Source organism: Haemorhous mexicanus, chromosome 5 (genome assembly GCF_027477595.1).
Source record: "Haemorhous mexicanus isolate bHaeMex1 chromosome 5, bHaeMex1.pri, whole genome shotgun sequence".
Classification (NCBI taxonomy): Eukaryota; Metazoa; Chordata; class Aves; order Passeriformes; family Fringillidae; genus Haemorhous; species Haemorhous mexicanus.
In genome coordinates, this window is record NC_082345.1 from 45,765,166 (window position 1) to 45,779,764 (window position 14,599).

The following is a 14,599-nucleotide window of genomic DNA, read 5'->3' on the forward strand; positions in this document are numbered from 1 at the left end:
TCAGTATGAGACGTTTCATTTTGAGAAGTGATTGTTAAGAAATCAGTTGGGAATTGTGTGCAGATTTCAATGATAAATGTTCATTGAGGGAGGAAATACAATAATTTACAATATCTGAGAACAGTGAAATATAGTTATTGAGTTTACAGGTTGCTCTAAAGAGATGTCATTTCTTGAATGTCAAATCTAAAAATATAGAACTTTTGTCATTTCTTAGGATTTTGGGAAATACATAATTTGAGCCCTGTATAAAGCAGAGTAGATGGCCAAAGTGGTACATATAGCCATCTGCTCTGGAGTTTTGTGCCAGAATAGCTACATCCATGCTGCTAGCTTAGAGTTTGCTGTGGCTGGGTAAAATCTAGGGAGTAATCAAAGGAGTTAATCCATTTACTTTAAGAGTGTAGAAGGTCTCATTATTGTGTTGTCACTAAGCTAGGCTGGATTATAATTTACATCTTTCGTTGGCAAAGTGACAGAGTTTATTTTATTTTTGCTGCTTTTTTGCCCAGTACTCTAACCTGTATGTAATATTTTACCCATGCTCCATCTCTGAGAGTACAAACTGGTGGTTGCAATAACTGCTGTTGATGCCTTAGGCCTCTGTTTTTAGGTAGTCCTGAAAAGGCATCACTGTAAGGAGAGAAAAAGAAGTTACATCTTTTCAGGCTTGTCACCTGATACAGGCTGTTTAACAGGCTCTCAGCAAAGGAGCAGCCTCAATTTGTCCTTACTGCTTTAGTTTTTTATAAACCCATCCTTTTCCCATTCTTTCAGCAGTTTTCATGAGAGTTACATCCTTTGTTCTAAAGGATGTAAAAATGCAGTTTCTTTTAGGTGACATAGATCACCAGGTGACCTGAACACCAGAGAAACTTCTAGCAAGGTGTGTTGGTGACTCGAGTAGGGAGTGTGTAGATCTGTACCAACACACTGCACAAAATACTGCCAAATATGAATGCGGAGGTCTCATTCAGTAAAGGACAGCATTGTTCTCTATAGAATTAACTGTATGTATTTAAAAGTGGATTATAGCTTTTGTTAGCTTTATGATGCCTTTGGATCTCTTGGCCTTGAGATAGAGCAGCCAGCTAAGATCAAAGGAAGTAAGTTAGCAGGACCTTCCTGAGCAGGCTAGTAGAGCTTCCCTCTTTGAAGCCTGGAGATGCAGGATCCTAACGTAGTTAGGCTTGAAAGTTGAACTGCTTTAAATGTTCTGTTCTCATGCCATAATCTCTCATTAAACCTAGTCCATTAGTGATAGATTTTTTCTTACACACTAATTCAGTTCATTTTTCCCATAAGTGTATAGTTCTGCTGTCACTGTCACAGGTATATCATTTCTGCTTTGCAGGTGATGAGAGTCCTAACAATACTTTCACTGCTTTTTGCACATGAGAAAGATCTTAAATTCACTGCTTTTGAGTAGCACAGTTCTGGAAATGTTCTAGGTTGCCTTATCTAGTATTGGCATGCATTGCTGAAAATTCTTCAGATGCAGAAAAATTAAGGGAGCATTTTCAGCACTAACAAAGCAGACCCAGCCTGATTTCCACTCTCACAACTTTTGGGCTCCTGCAGTGTGAAGTGTGCACTGCCATGAACATCTGGATCAATTCAGATCCGATATCCTAAGCAAAAGATGTGCAAAATAAACATGGCAATGACACAATTTATTTGCTTAACAGTGCCATAACAAAGCGTTATAATTTCTAGGCAAAATTACTGAGGGTGGGAACTCACAGGAACTTAATCCCAGTGTTATTGATAACTACTGCCCAGACCAAAAGAGAGCATCATTTTCAGTATGCAAAAGGAGAGAAAACTTTGCTGTAGAAAGACAAGAGGAGAAGTTTGAAAAGCTAGAGATGAGCTGGGCCACCTAGGGGTGGAGGGAGCAGTTGTTGTTGCTTGTGGTTTCATCCTGGAGAGCCAGGACCAAAGTGATGGATCATGTTGCAGAGGAATAGGGACTGGCCAAGCATAAGGTGTTTTCAACCTGCATTTAACCCAGGACTGCATGTGATCTGAAACACCTTGCTGAGGCAGAGGGGCTTGTTAGATCGGGAATAGTATGAGACTAGAGGTGAAGTCTCACACTGCAGCCACTTGTGCTGTGTCTGGAAGGGGCCAGGAAGCTGCAGTGTAACTCTTGCAGTGTTTTGGGGCAGGCTGGCAGACCTGCAGGGAGGCTGTACCAGAGCAAACCCTGTGCTCTTCCATCTTCTGCACCTTTTGAGGGTTCAGAACTGCTCAGTGAAATAATTCTTGTGACTGCATAATCCTCACAGGTCTTCTAGCCCCAAAGCCTGGGACTTCACAGAGGGGAGGGACAGCACAGGTTTCAGTTTACCTGGTAAATGTGGCATCTGGGAGAAAACAGCAGAAGGCATCACAGAAGCACCTTGTTCTTCCCAACACTGTATCAGTTCCCTAGCCTTAACTGTTTATTCTGTTGGGGGAAGGTAACTTTTGTATCTGCTGTTGGCTTCCGTAGCTACCAGCGCTTCTTTGAAAGCAGACAAAATAAAAAGTTGAGGAGTGCTTTTGAGACTGCAGTGCAAGCTCTCCTGCTTCTGTTTTGAATTTGTGCAGAGTGAGTGGCATGGACATTTTCATTCCTTTCCAAGGGGTGGTTCTGGCACCAATATTCCTGTCCATACCACAGTCCTAGCACAAACAAGTTTTTCATACAGTGCTAATGAAAATGCCAAGTGTCTGTAGGAACTCTATGGGGAGCTAAGGACAACAGATCAGATAAATACCTGGCTGCTTGGGAGTGTTATTTTTACCGCTGCAAAGGCTCCATGAGCTCAGTGCCTGAAAAACAGAAGCTTTTAATATTAAGACAGGCTGGATGCTGGCATGCAGAGCTGTAGCCATTTGGGACTGGGAGTGAGTCAGCCCCAGCAGCTGAGCACTGGGGCTGTGCTCTGTGTCTCTAGGCAGACAGGGGCGGAACGGCTCGGCGGGGAACACGGGCAGGAGCAGCGCTTAGCAAATCCATAAAAAATGGACCAGAGTGACCTCAGCTAATACAGTCTTCCTTTCCTTCTCCACCTTCTCGAGGAGAAACACCCCTAGGGCTGTACAAAGAGTGTGTTGTTATTGTCAGCCATCATTCTATGCTGGCGAAAGGACAGTTCCTCCTATCACCTCTTTATGTTTCTCCCTGCTCCTCTGGCCCCAAGAAACTAGTTGGTCATTATTTGGCACGGAAGTATTTCCAGTCTAAACTAATAAAAAAGTGGGGGAGGAGGCTTCTCATTCTGCTCTTTCTATGTATTCCTATGAACAAGATGTGTTTCTGCCTATCCATGGCAGCAGTTTGTTTTCTCTTGAATTTTAGCCTTGTTTTTCTCGGTGTCCGGAGGGTAGTTGTCATAATAAAGGGAGGGATTGCCAGCAGATTGTCTGAATGCTCTTCACACACATCATGAAAACATCATCAGGTCTTTGTGTGTCAGAGTGTTGGAGGGGAAGTCACACATGGTGCTTGGATTAAAGACATTGAGCAATGAGAAAATGTGCTTTTATGCACTTGGCCCCCAGCACTGACTAATTATCATTTGTGCCAGCAAGTTCCCTACACAAACAGTTTGGTCATTACTTCCTGCAATTCTTCTGTGTGAAGTTAAATTATGGATCATGTCAGACCAGGACTGACATCAGTGAGGGAACATGAATCTCTACCTGGACAAAGTACAAGCCTTTGGTTGCAGCCTTTATTTCCAAGGGAAGCCAGTCTAGCCTTAACCCCCCCCCTCTTCCTCCTCCCCAGGCACTGTGAGGTACATAAAAAGCCATTTGGGCACCCCTTTGGTAGCATATGAAATGTATCCTGGGAAAAGATGCTTCCAATTGGTATGGAAGTCCTTAAATAAAGGACTTTGCTTTAAATTTTCACTCTGCTTCCAGAAAAAATAAAGCGCCTTAGAATGGATTTTGAGTGACATATCTGGCTTGTCTGTGCTCTGATGAATCTTCATTCCTATCTGATAAAACATCTTTATTCTTGCTTTTTTCAATATGAGGAGATGTAACTGCAGCTCTGCTAAGTCTTATTTGGTTGTATCCCTCTACATGCAGAGTTTTCTACCTCCATGGTGGAACTGAACACAGGATGTGAATCACATGTATTTTAGGGCTTATTGCATTGTCAGAATAAAAAATTATCTCAGAGTCGATAGGAACATGACCTGACCTGAAATATTGCAATGTCAGACTTCATCTTATATGGTAAACTTTATTTTCCATTCTTTTTTAGGCTGCTTTTGGTTTCGGTCACGCTGCTGTCTATTTATTCAATACATCTCCTGTTGGTGTGCTCAAAGGAAACAGGTAATTTAAGATGCTACACCATTCAGTAGAATCAAAAAAATCAAGAGGTGACAAGCATTCAAATGAGGCCAGGTGCTTTGTGTAAGATGGGGAGTTTTTATCACTTTGCTGACACAATAGGAAGGCCTGACACATTTTGGGTCAGAAGCCTAGAATTAACAAGAATTTGAAGAAATTATGGCATGGCAATGGAGAACAACATCACTGTAAAGAGAAATACTTATGACAAAGAATGAATTCAGCTGCCCAGAAATGTTATCTTCAGTGAGCTAGAAGGAACAGCTCATATAGTTTCTTTGCGTTACAAGTCAAATTGCAAATGAAATATAATGAATCTTTGCTTATGGTGAAGCTTACCTGGAAATACAGTTTGTCTTTAGTGGTTAGTGTGAAACTCCTGATAATCTTTGTGGTGGACTTTTCTTAGAATAAAAAAAAAGGGACCAGTTCCTTCACAGAGAGAAGTGTAACTGTAACACAGATACACTATCTGAACACAGAAATTAGAAGTTGCCTACAGTATTGTGTCAAATGACACTGTGTTCTGAAGTCCAAGAGCCTCTTTCCTTGTTAGCAATGTCTAAAGTCATATTTGAAAAATAATCTGTGCATAAGAATACTGTAATATTTAAATATGGAATTTGGACACACATGATTACTGTTATAGTATGTATGATGCCAGCAACTGCCTATTTCAAATTGGTACAGCTTCCTCTGTGCAGATACATTTGTGTCTCATTACTCCCAAAATCTAAGTCCTGTTTTCTATGTTGCTGGTATGTTTAAGCTCAAACTTACTTTTTTACACAACTTTAAAGTAGAAATGTCAGCTGTAAGGTAATATAGAGAAAACCAGATAATGGGATACATTTTAAAAATCATCTGCCCAGTATAACATCTGCAGTATTTCTCTTTCTGTTCCTGTGTATATCACCATCTTCACAATGCCCACTCTTTTTATCAGCCTACATCACAGCCAAGTAAAAACAAACAAACAAACAAACCCCATTTAACATAAACACAAATCAATTCATAATTAACAGAGGAGTTTCACAAGATATTGACAGATATTTGGAAAGAAATTTTAGTTATCTTTTACACCTTTGCCTGCTTTACCAAAAGCATACGACAGTGAGAATTCACAAGTTGAGGCTTTGTCATTAGAAGCCATAAATGATCCTCTAAACCAGTGGCTGTCCTCATTTGATCATTCAGTCAAGGCAAGCAGAACTGCAGAATGGCAGCAGTGTGTGTCCAGGCTGCCAGGGCTGACTTGTGGATTCTGCTGTGCTGGGTTTCTTCTGGAGAGGAGCCTTTCTACATTACATTGCAGGTGCAAAACTTATTATGCTGGCATGAGGATACCAGAACTTAACATGTCACTTGAGGTATAGACAGACTCGTTAAAGGTGTGTAATACTCTCATTAAGAGCTTCCATTTCAGAAGTGACTGGTAGCCAGCAATAACATTTCTAGAAGTCAGGAAAATATACCTACATCATTTTCAGCCCTTTTCAGCTCCCTGTTTACTTGCAAATGGCAAGTTTGGCTGCATAGATAGGAAAACAATTCCTTTTGGCTGAAAAGGAATCGTAAATGCTTTGACTCAACAGCTTTCAGTAGTGTGTCTGTAACCTTTCTCCTCTTCTTCTCATGCAGGCTGCATGGTGTATGAAAAGCTTGGTGAGCAGATCTTTGGTACCCCAGGGAAAATGATTGTCTTTGGATCTACATCTCTTCAGAATGTTGGAGGTAAAGGAAATAAGGAATATTGAAAAACAAGGCCCAGGAATATCTCAATAGTTTCACAGCTGCAAACAAGTCAGGTTACTTCTCTCCATGACATCCAGGGACCTTCATGCTCCTCAGTATAGTTGTGGCTATCATTTTGCATGCAGCCCTTTAGAAATACTGCATTACTGAGTGATCAGTAATTTACAGTCAGTCATAGTTTGGAGTCTTCTATCATCAGACACTGATATGGGAAAAGATTAAGAATGCTTCTTGGTACTTGTTCAAGAAACTATTTTACCCATTTTCTAAAATTGTCTTCTTCTTCCTCCAGCAATGTTGAGCTATCTCTTCATAGTCAAAAATGAGCTGCCTTCTGCCATAAAGTTTCTAATGGGAAAAGAAGAAACTTTTTCGTAAGTTGAATTAGTTCTGATACTTAGACTGTAGAATTTAACATTGTATAGTAAAGTTTAAGCATATGTTTACAAAAGCTCTGAAGTATTGGATACCCTTTAGGTTTGTCAAGGTAGATTTTCACAGGAACATCTCAAGGGGCTAATAAAAGACAAGACAAATTTGGGAAGGAGAAGATGGATAGGAAATGAAGCTTTAGTTGCCCTTTTTGCACAGCAGCTTTTCATGAAGAATTTTGTTATATACAAAACTCTTATAATAGAATTCGATATTTTACAATGTTAGGCAACACTTAAAATATTGGGAACAATGCAAGTCAAAGATACTATATGTTTCCCTGAGTTCTCAGCCTCTTACATTATTTTGCCCCTGAAACAATGTCCACAGAGTGAAATTCTTTGCTACTAGCATATGACCACTGCAGAATATTTATATAAATAAGATTTCTGCCCCTTATGTCTCTTTGGCATTTGCCAGCTACTTTAGTAGAGGGGTGGCATTTTTTTATACCAATAAATATGGATTATATGGTGTGCTTCAGTGTAGGAGAAGGTCGTAGAGATTCCATTCTTAGGCTTTCCTACTATACTGGGCCAAGCAATGAAAATAGGCCATACAGAGCATCACTAACGCTGCTCCTTCTCCTCTTTCTTTCTTACAGTAGGATGCAAAGCGCTTTGGTAGAGGAGATGCAGAGTTGGGCTAGCTAGTGCATGCCAGCCTGCTGGAGCCTGCTTTGCTGCTCCAGTCACGTGCCTGGGGGGTTTGGCAAATGCCTCGTGGTGGCCCCCCAGCCCCACTGTGCTCTGCAGCCCATTGTGTGATCTTTCATCGTAGTGGCAGGCTGGCTTGTATCAGGTCACAGAGGTGGTGGTTCTGCCTCTCAGCCCCACGCCCTGATCTCCATGGTAGGGTAATGGAAATCTTCCCTGCCTCTGGAAATCTTCCCTACCTGAGTCAGAGCAGTGCCATGGATACCTAATGAGTCTACAAAGCCAAGATGTGATCCTTTCTCTCCTTTTGTAGGAATTTGTAGGGTAAGGAGACCAAAGATAGTTCTGTAAGTACAGCAAAGAGGATGACTGAGTGAGGAAAACCAGAAGATGTTCAAGATGTGCTCATGGTATTTTTTTTGAATGTTTTATACAGGGAATGGTACGTGGATGGGCGGATTCTTGTTGTCGCAGTGACGTTTTGTATAATCCTCCCTTTATGTCTCCTGAAGAACTTGGGTAAGAGGAAAATGCCATCATGAGAATCAAAAAGAGGAGCCCAGATATTGTGCCACTGATGGCCAAACTGACAATTCAACTATAATAAGAAAAACATGCTCTCATTGTTATCTAAGCAGCCTCCCTGATCCAGAAATAATCTGTGTTCTGAGCATTTTGAAACAAGTAGGCCTAAATTATCACAGTGATTGAGCTCAGTATTAACCAGCTTTGTCCATACAGTTGTGGAAATAGATTTTACAAATTATAGTTAAGAGGGTCTTCATTTCATAGGGTAATTCAATTTTATGCACAGCCCATAAAAACAAGTTCACAAATGGTGAGATTACAGAAAATGTTACTTTTCTATTTGCTTGAAAATTTTTACTGGTGAGGTTAATTGGAAGTATTGGACTTTGTAGTAAGATAGGTGCAGAGAATTGCATTTTCAGATGTGTTTGAATCCAGCAGCAATGCCAGTAGGTACACAGTGCTGGTGAGAACCATCCTGGTAACAACATTTGGCACCAAAGTCCATTTGGGATCTTCCTTTTTGAGATGAAAACCCAAACTCAGCTGACATGACTCAGGGAACCTGGGTTATATTCAGATTGCAGTTGCACACTTTCAGGTTTTTTTCAATTATCACAGCCTCTTTTAAAAGTAAAGTTAGTTGAAGTGTGGTAAAGGTGACCCTGAGGATGTCACAACAGGTCAGAGCAAGGCTTAGCCTTGCCCAAAAGCTAGGAGACTTGAAAGACTTTGGGAGACTTCCACACCAACAGGACATGCTTTTGTCCTGCCCAGAAGTTCACCATACATATCTAATGTTTAATACAGTTGAACTTTTCATGCAGAAGCAAAAAGCAGTAAAAACCAAGATAAGACTAATAAAATGATTCTGTATGAGACTTCCTCTTAATTTCTTTCAGGATACCTTGGCTATACCAGTGGATTTTCATTAAGCTGCATGGTATTTTTCCTGGTAGTGGTAAGTTCAGCTTGCTTTCTTTGTTGGATGAATCACTTGGAATCAGAATTGTTAAGGTGTCAGCAATGAAGAGACTGGAAAAGTCCAACTGTCAACCAAGCACCTTGTTCACCTTGTCCTCAAGTGAAACATTCACTTGTGTGTTTTTGAACACTTTTAGGGATAGTGACTCCACCAGTTCCCTGGGCAGTCTTTCCAATGCTTCACAACCATTGCCATTTAAAAAAAACTTCTTAATGTCCAGTTTGAATGCCCCTTGGTGCAACTTAAGGTCATTTCCTCTTGTCCTGTCACTTGTTACCTGGAAGAAGAGGCTGAGCTCCACCTGGCTACAGCCTCTTATCAAGCAGTTGTAGAGAGCAATAAGGTCCCTGCTCAGCCTCTTTTTCTCCAGGCTAAACATCCCCAGCTTCCTCAGCAGCTCCTCTTATGACTCACTCTAGGCCCTTTACCAGCTCTGTTGCCCTTTTCTGGATATGCTGTGGCACCTCAATGTCCTTCTTGTAGTGAGAGGCCCAGAACTGGAAACAGCACTCGAGGGAAAGCCTCACCAGTGCTGAGTACAGGGTATTGATCACTTCCCTAGTCCTGCTGGCCACACTATTCCTGATTGTGGCCAGGATGCCCACAATTCCACTGATATTTTAATTCTAATTTGCTTTTCATTATTATTTTAGCAATTAGCTATCTTCTCCTCTTATTCTAGGTTATTTACAAGAAGTTTCAAATTCCCTGTGATGGACAAGGGCTAAATGCAACATCATCTATTCTATCAAATAGCTCAGAACATACGTGTAAGCCAAAGTATGTTATCTTTAATTCCAAGGTATGTTTCTTTTTATAATACTTACTTTTAATTCACATAATATAAGCACCTACACCCCGCGTTCTGATTCTGTTCACAAAGGACCTGATTCTCCATAGTTCCATTTGTGATCCAGTGGTTAATGCACAGCAGCTGTCCTCGCCCAGTCTTACAGAGATGCCGTGGTGAATGTGTCTCCTTGCAGTCTTATCCTGCCCTGGTAGTAGATGTGTTAAGGCTAATGAGCCCAAGCTACCACTGGACAATAACTGCTCTCTTCAGGAGATTTTTCCTTTCCACTGCTGCTTACTATCCATGCTGTAGCTGTGCCTTTAGGCTGTTGCTCAGTAGAGGTTGAGGAGGCCACATCTGCATCCAAAGCCATAACCTCTGTCCTTCTGCACACAAACCACTTCTTTGTAACAGGGTACACGTTTCTGTAGCCATGCGGTGAACTGGATTGTGAAAAGGATATTCTTGAAAGATAATCCAGCAAAAATTTGGTTGCCTTTCAGCTGGATGCTTCCCTCTATCACCACACAGCTGCAGAAAAAGTTGGTCTAAGAGAATGTGAGAGGGCAGCTGTCTCTAACTGTAGGAGTGGGAGGATGGCTCCTGTCAGCTGTGCTGGGATGCAGTGATCCCACTGAAACAGCACCTTATCCATCAGGGCCTGGTCCTCAGGGCCTTGGTAGCTTTCATAGGGAATGCACATTTATAGCAGAGGTGTGCAAAAAGTATTTTTTAAAATTTAACCCACCAGCTTCAGTTGAAGAAGCCAAGTGAAGCACTTTTCTTTGGTTGGGGGTAACCAACACCCCAGATCCATCATGATGGACCAAGAATAAGTTTACTTGTTGTGCCACGGCACCCTGGGCATAGGTATGTTTCAGGAAGCATTGAAGAGTAGTCTTCTTCTGCAGTGAGTGTCAGCATCTGCCTCAGAGCCACTGGAGGCACCTCGGAAGGATCGGTCCATCTGACTTAGGCACACAGGAGCTGAACTCCAGAGGCTTGCCCTCAGGGCCAACAATTTGCCAGTCATTTTAGCACTTCAGTGTGTGAGGGGAGAGACAGGACAGTTTCACAGAACAGAAGGATATCCAAGGCTGGCAGAGACCTGGAGGTCACCTGGTCGAACCTCTGTGCTGAGGCAGGGCCACCCAGCTCTGTGTCCAGGCAACTTCTGAATATCCCTTCAGATGGAGACACCACGACAGTACTGTGCTGTGAGTGAGGGACAGGTGGCAAAGGCCTGGGCTAGAAAGGACCTCCAGAGAGCAACCAGCACATTTACTGAGTCTGTCAGGCCTGGGGTGCACCATAGGATGTCTTCTGTGGGAAGAGGATGCCTGTGACGAGCACAAGCAGATCTCAGAGGGCAGGACACAGCTGCATGTAGAATAGACTCATGTTGCCCTTAGAGGAGGACCTATAATTACCTATAATTTCAGGTATGTGACCTCTGCTCATACCTGTTCCCTCAGGAGAATGGAAGTGCCTGAGCACTGATACCATTTTTGACGTTTGGCTGAGGACTGAAACCCACCCAAGCTGTTAGTGGAGAAGGGGCTGAGGTCCCGCTTGGAGGCCTCCTGCCCTTTCTGGTGACATAATGGTCTTTCTTTTCCCCCAAGAAAAAGCATGCTCCCTCCACAGCCCTCCTGGTCCTTTTGTTGGCCTGTGAAATTAAGGGATTCAGTCTGGTACCTTGAAATATCCATTTCTTTGTAAGTTCTGCATTCCTGTTCTCTTTTCTTACAGTCTGGATACGGGCTTCCTCTTCAGGACTTCAGCCTTAGCACCATGGGTGCGCACCCCTCTCCATGCCAAGGCAGGGTAGCGTAGCGGTGACCCACCACACGTCCCTTTCCCGCGTGACAGACACTGTGCTAGTAGCGCTGGCAGTAGCTGGGCAGGCAAACCCATCGCAGGGGGCAAGGCCAGCAGCAGCGTGGCATCCAGCTGTGTGCTCTGTGAGCACAGTCAGTGCTGCGCTTACGCCTCCAACGCGAGACTTTGCCCTCCTGTTGGAAGCGCGCTGGTTTCCACATTTCGTTAAACACATGCTAGTTGACAGGTCTCCTGCCTTCTCAGAAAGGCTCTCAGTGTTCGGTCAAGGAGTCCAGCGAGCTTGGAGATGAGGTAGTTGAACATGGAACCTTTCTTCAGACCACTGGGGAAAATACTTCTTAACTTATTTTCTGAAATTCTCTCTGAACAGACCGTGTACGCTTTGCCCACCATTGCTTTTGCGTTTGTGTGCCACCCGTCGGTCCTCCCGATTTACAGCGAACTTAAAGAGTAAGCCCTTCTTCTTCTTTTTTTTTTTTTTTAAGAGTTTATTGTTTTGAACCATTTTACATGGAAAGTGTTAGCACAGAGGTGCTCTGAATCATTTGTACCACTCAGAGGTGTGCTTTAGTAACACTAATCAAGCATGGCTGTCAGCTAGGAAATCTGGCCTCCCAGGCATGCTGTGCCCCTGGAGCAGGGGCGAGGGAGGTGGAGAATAATGCAATACTTGGGAGTTTTCCCTGGAAATACACAGCAGCCTGGGGAGAGCCATGTTCTGCCAGCTGATATTTGGCATAGGAGAGGCCTGTCTTCTGCGAACAGTGTTTGTTCCACAGTATTAGTGCAACTAAAAGTCTGTTGCACTACCAGGAAAATAAAAGTGCTTTCAGCCTTACTGAAACTAAAAGACCTTTGTTGGTACTGCTGTCTCACTGACACCTCCAGCTGGGATGGGCTGTGGGGAGCTGGAGACCAGCTCTGCTGTCACACTGCTGACAGCCCTGGCAGCTACAGTGGGGTACTGGGCCAAGGGGAGAGGTCAGGGTCAATCAGACCCATGACTGCCCTCAGACACTTGCTGGGTGCTTTAAATTTAAAGTGACTTGAGCAGGTTCCCAGGAACCTATTAGGGCAACCTTGTGTGCAATTAAAAGTCTGAGTTTATGTACTGGAGTGTTAATATTTCAGAATAAATATCTAAAGATTAAATGTTAACCTATTTTACAGGTCAGCATAAATCCAGTATATTCTACCCACAGGGAAACAAATATTTCTCTGCAGTCATTCAGAACATTTTGGGGTTTTTTTTTCTCTCTGTATAATTTTATGCTTCCTTCATTTTGAACTTTTAATTTGGTTACCCAAGTGTTTCGGGGTCATCCTGTCTCCACACAGCTTCACTGTTTAAACAGGTACAGACATGGCACAGACCTACAAGTCACACCCACTATTTTTTCACTTAAGCCCCAAGAAGGGTCCTTTTTCCCAGTCCTTTTCTTCCTTGTACAGCTGTCAGTGAGTTTCTGTTTTAAATGAAAATGCCTTCATGAGTCTCCCCAGAATTACTATGCTTACGCAAACACCTAATACATTTTGAAAGAGCTATGGAAAAATCCAGCCCAACCATTCTTATGTGTTCTTTTCTTGTTCTTTCTCCAGCCGTTCACAGAAAAAAATGCAGTTGGTTTCAAATATCTCATTTTTTGCCATGTTTCTGATGTACTTTATGACTGCCATATTTGGCTATTTGACTTTCTACGGTAAGTATGCGACCCTTTACTGATCGGAGTAGAAAGGGGATACATGTAAAATCAATAGTGTATCCCAGCTGGAAAGTCCCATCCACTTATATTAAAATACTTTTCCAAATAATTTTCCTTGTAGTTCTCCTATTGAAGGTATAAATCCTTTCGTCCTTTTCCCCTGTGGATGAAAAGCTCAAGTGAAAGTATTATTTGCAAAAGGCGTTTTCAAAATATGAGGGAGAGATTTGTTTTACAGAATTGGGGATTAGCTGGGCCCCACTAAGATTTTATTTTATTCCAAGTTCGTTACCTGAATGATGTGTGCATTGGTAATGGCTGAAGCATGCATATTTGCAAAAGCTGAGACAGATTTAAGAGCAGGTCCTAGGAAATGAGTAACAAATTTGCCATTACAGCTTTTTCACTTTCTTAGAAGCACTTTCATCATAGAGGCAACAGGCCAAATGTTTTCCCTGTGTCCCTAGAGCTGACCTCTTTAGGTCTTGGTTAAACAAACTGGCAGTGAAGGTGTGGAAGCTTTGAGTGTTGTCCCAGCTCAGCAAAGGGATGATTATCAAAGGATGATTATCTCTGTTTGAGACTCCCACCCTGTCTCTTTCCATGCATATCTATTCAGTTAACAAACAAATTATGTTCTATCACTAAAGGATACAATATGTATGCCCTAAAGGCACAATTGTTAAGTAAAGTAGGATAAAATATGAATGTTGCCCATGGAACTCCCATATTCCCTTATCATGAGAATGTTGAAAAGTAGTGTCTTTTTCCATGGACTGTTAAGGGGTTACAAGACAGGTGACAAAGCTGATGTTTGCCTTTTACCTCAGAGTCACCCATCAGTCTTCACCACCCTATTCTAAGTGGCATTTTTGTTACAACCTCCTCATTCATGATAATGTCCCTTGTGAGCCACCAATTGCAAGAGAAAAAAAAAAGTAAATATGAAATGTGGCTTTTTTTCCCCAAAGGTGTACCTATCTCATATTTGCTTTCTCAAACTCTCATTCTGATTATGAGGCCTTGAGTATACATGTGTTGAAGTAACTTGAGGTCATCTGTTCTAATTTTCCCAATAAACCCACAAATAGGCTGCAAGTGACAACAGCATCAGCCGTTCTCATCCAGCTGCTCCCATCTAACACATTTTCGTAGAGATGCATCAAATTAGCAGCCCCAGGGAGCAAGTGGGTGTAAATCAGCATGGACCCCTTCGCTTTGGCAGGGAGGAGATTCTGATGTGATTGCCCCAGGGATCTGAGGAGGCAGATCTGTGGCGCTCCTCTCTGGGAATCTCCCACACCCCTCAAGGACGAGGGTCTGGAGTCCATGGAGGAGGTAGGGGCTGCGTCCTTCTGGCCCTCCTAAGGGGGAATGGCGGAGGAATCCCTGGGGTGTCTTGTGTGCCTCTCCCCACATTAGGCATCCCTGCCCTCCAGCACTGGCAGCCCACAGGTGGAAGCTGTGGAGAGCTCTGCTGGGCCTTCTGCAGTGTCAGTGCAGTGACAGGCTGCAAAGAAGACACTGAGGGAATATAGAATTC

General features: G+C 42.8%; 1 protein-coding gene across 2 annotated transcripts in view; it reads left to right on the top strand.

Annotated features, from left to right (window-relative positions):
* The window catches only part of SLC38A1 (solute carrier family 38 member 1), a 42,548-nt gene that overhangs the window by 18,078 nt on the left and 9,871 nt on the right, over positions 1 to 14,599 (top strand). For both annotated transcript variants that reach the window (XM_059847024.1, XM_059847025.1), the window contains exons 5-12: positions 4,268 to 4,341; positions 6,001 to 6,093; positions 6,407 to 6,488; positions 7,639 to 7,721; positions 8,633 to 8,691; positions 9,398 to 9,517; positions 11,721 to 11,800; positions 12,953 to 13,053. In XM_059847024.1, coding sequence (XP_059703007.1) covers positions 4,268 to 4,341; positions 6,001 to 6,093; positions 6,407 to 6,488; positions 7,639 to 7,721; positions 8,633 to 8,691; positions 9,398 to 9,517; positions 11,721 to 11,800; positions 12,953 to 13,053 — 692 coding nt within the window. The remainder of the gene's footprint in view (positions 1 to 4,267; positions 4,342 to 6,000; positions 6,094 to 6,406; positions 6,489 to 7,638; positions 7,722 to 8,632; positions 8,692 to 9,397; positions 9,518 to 11,720; positions 11,801 to 12,952; positions 13,054 to 14,599) is intronic.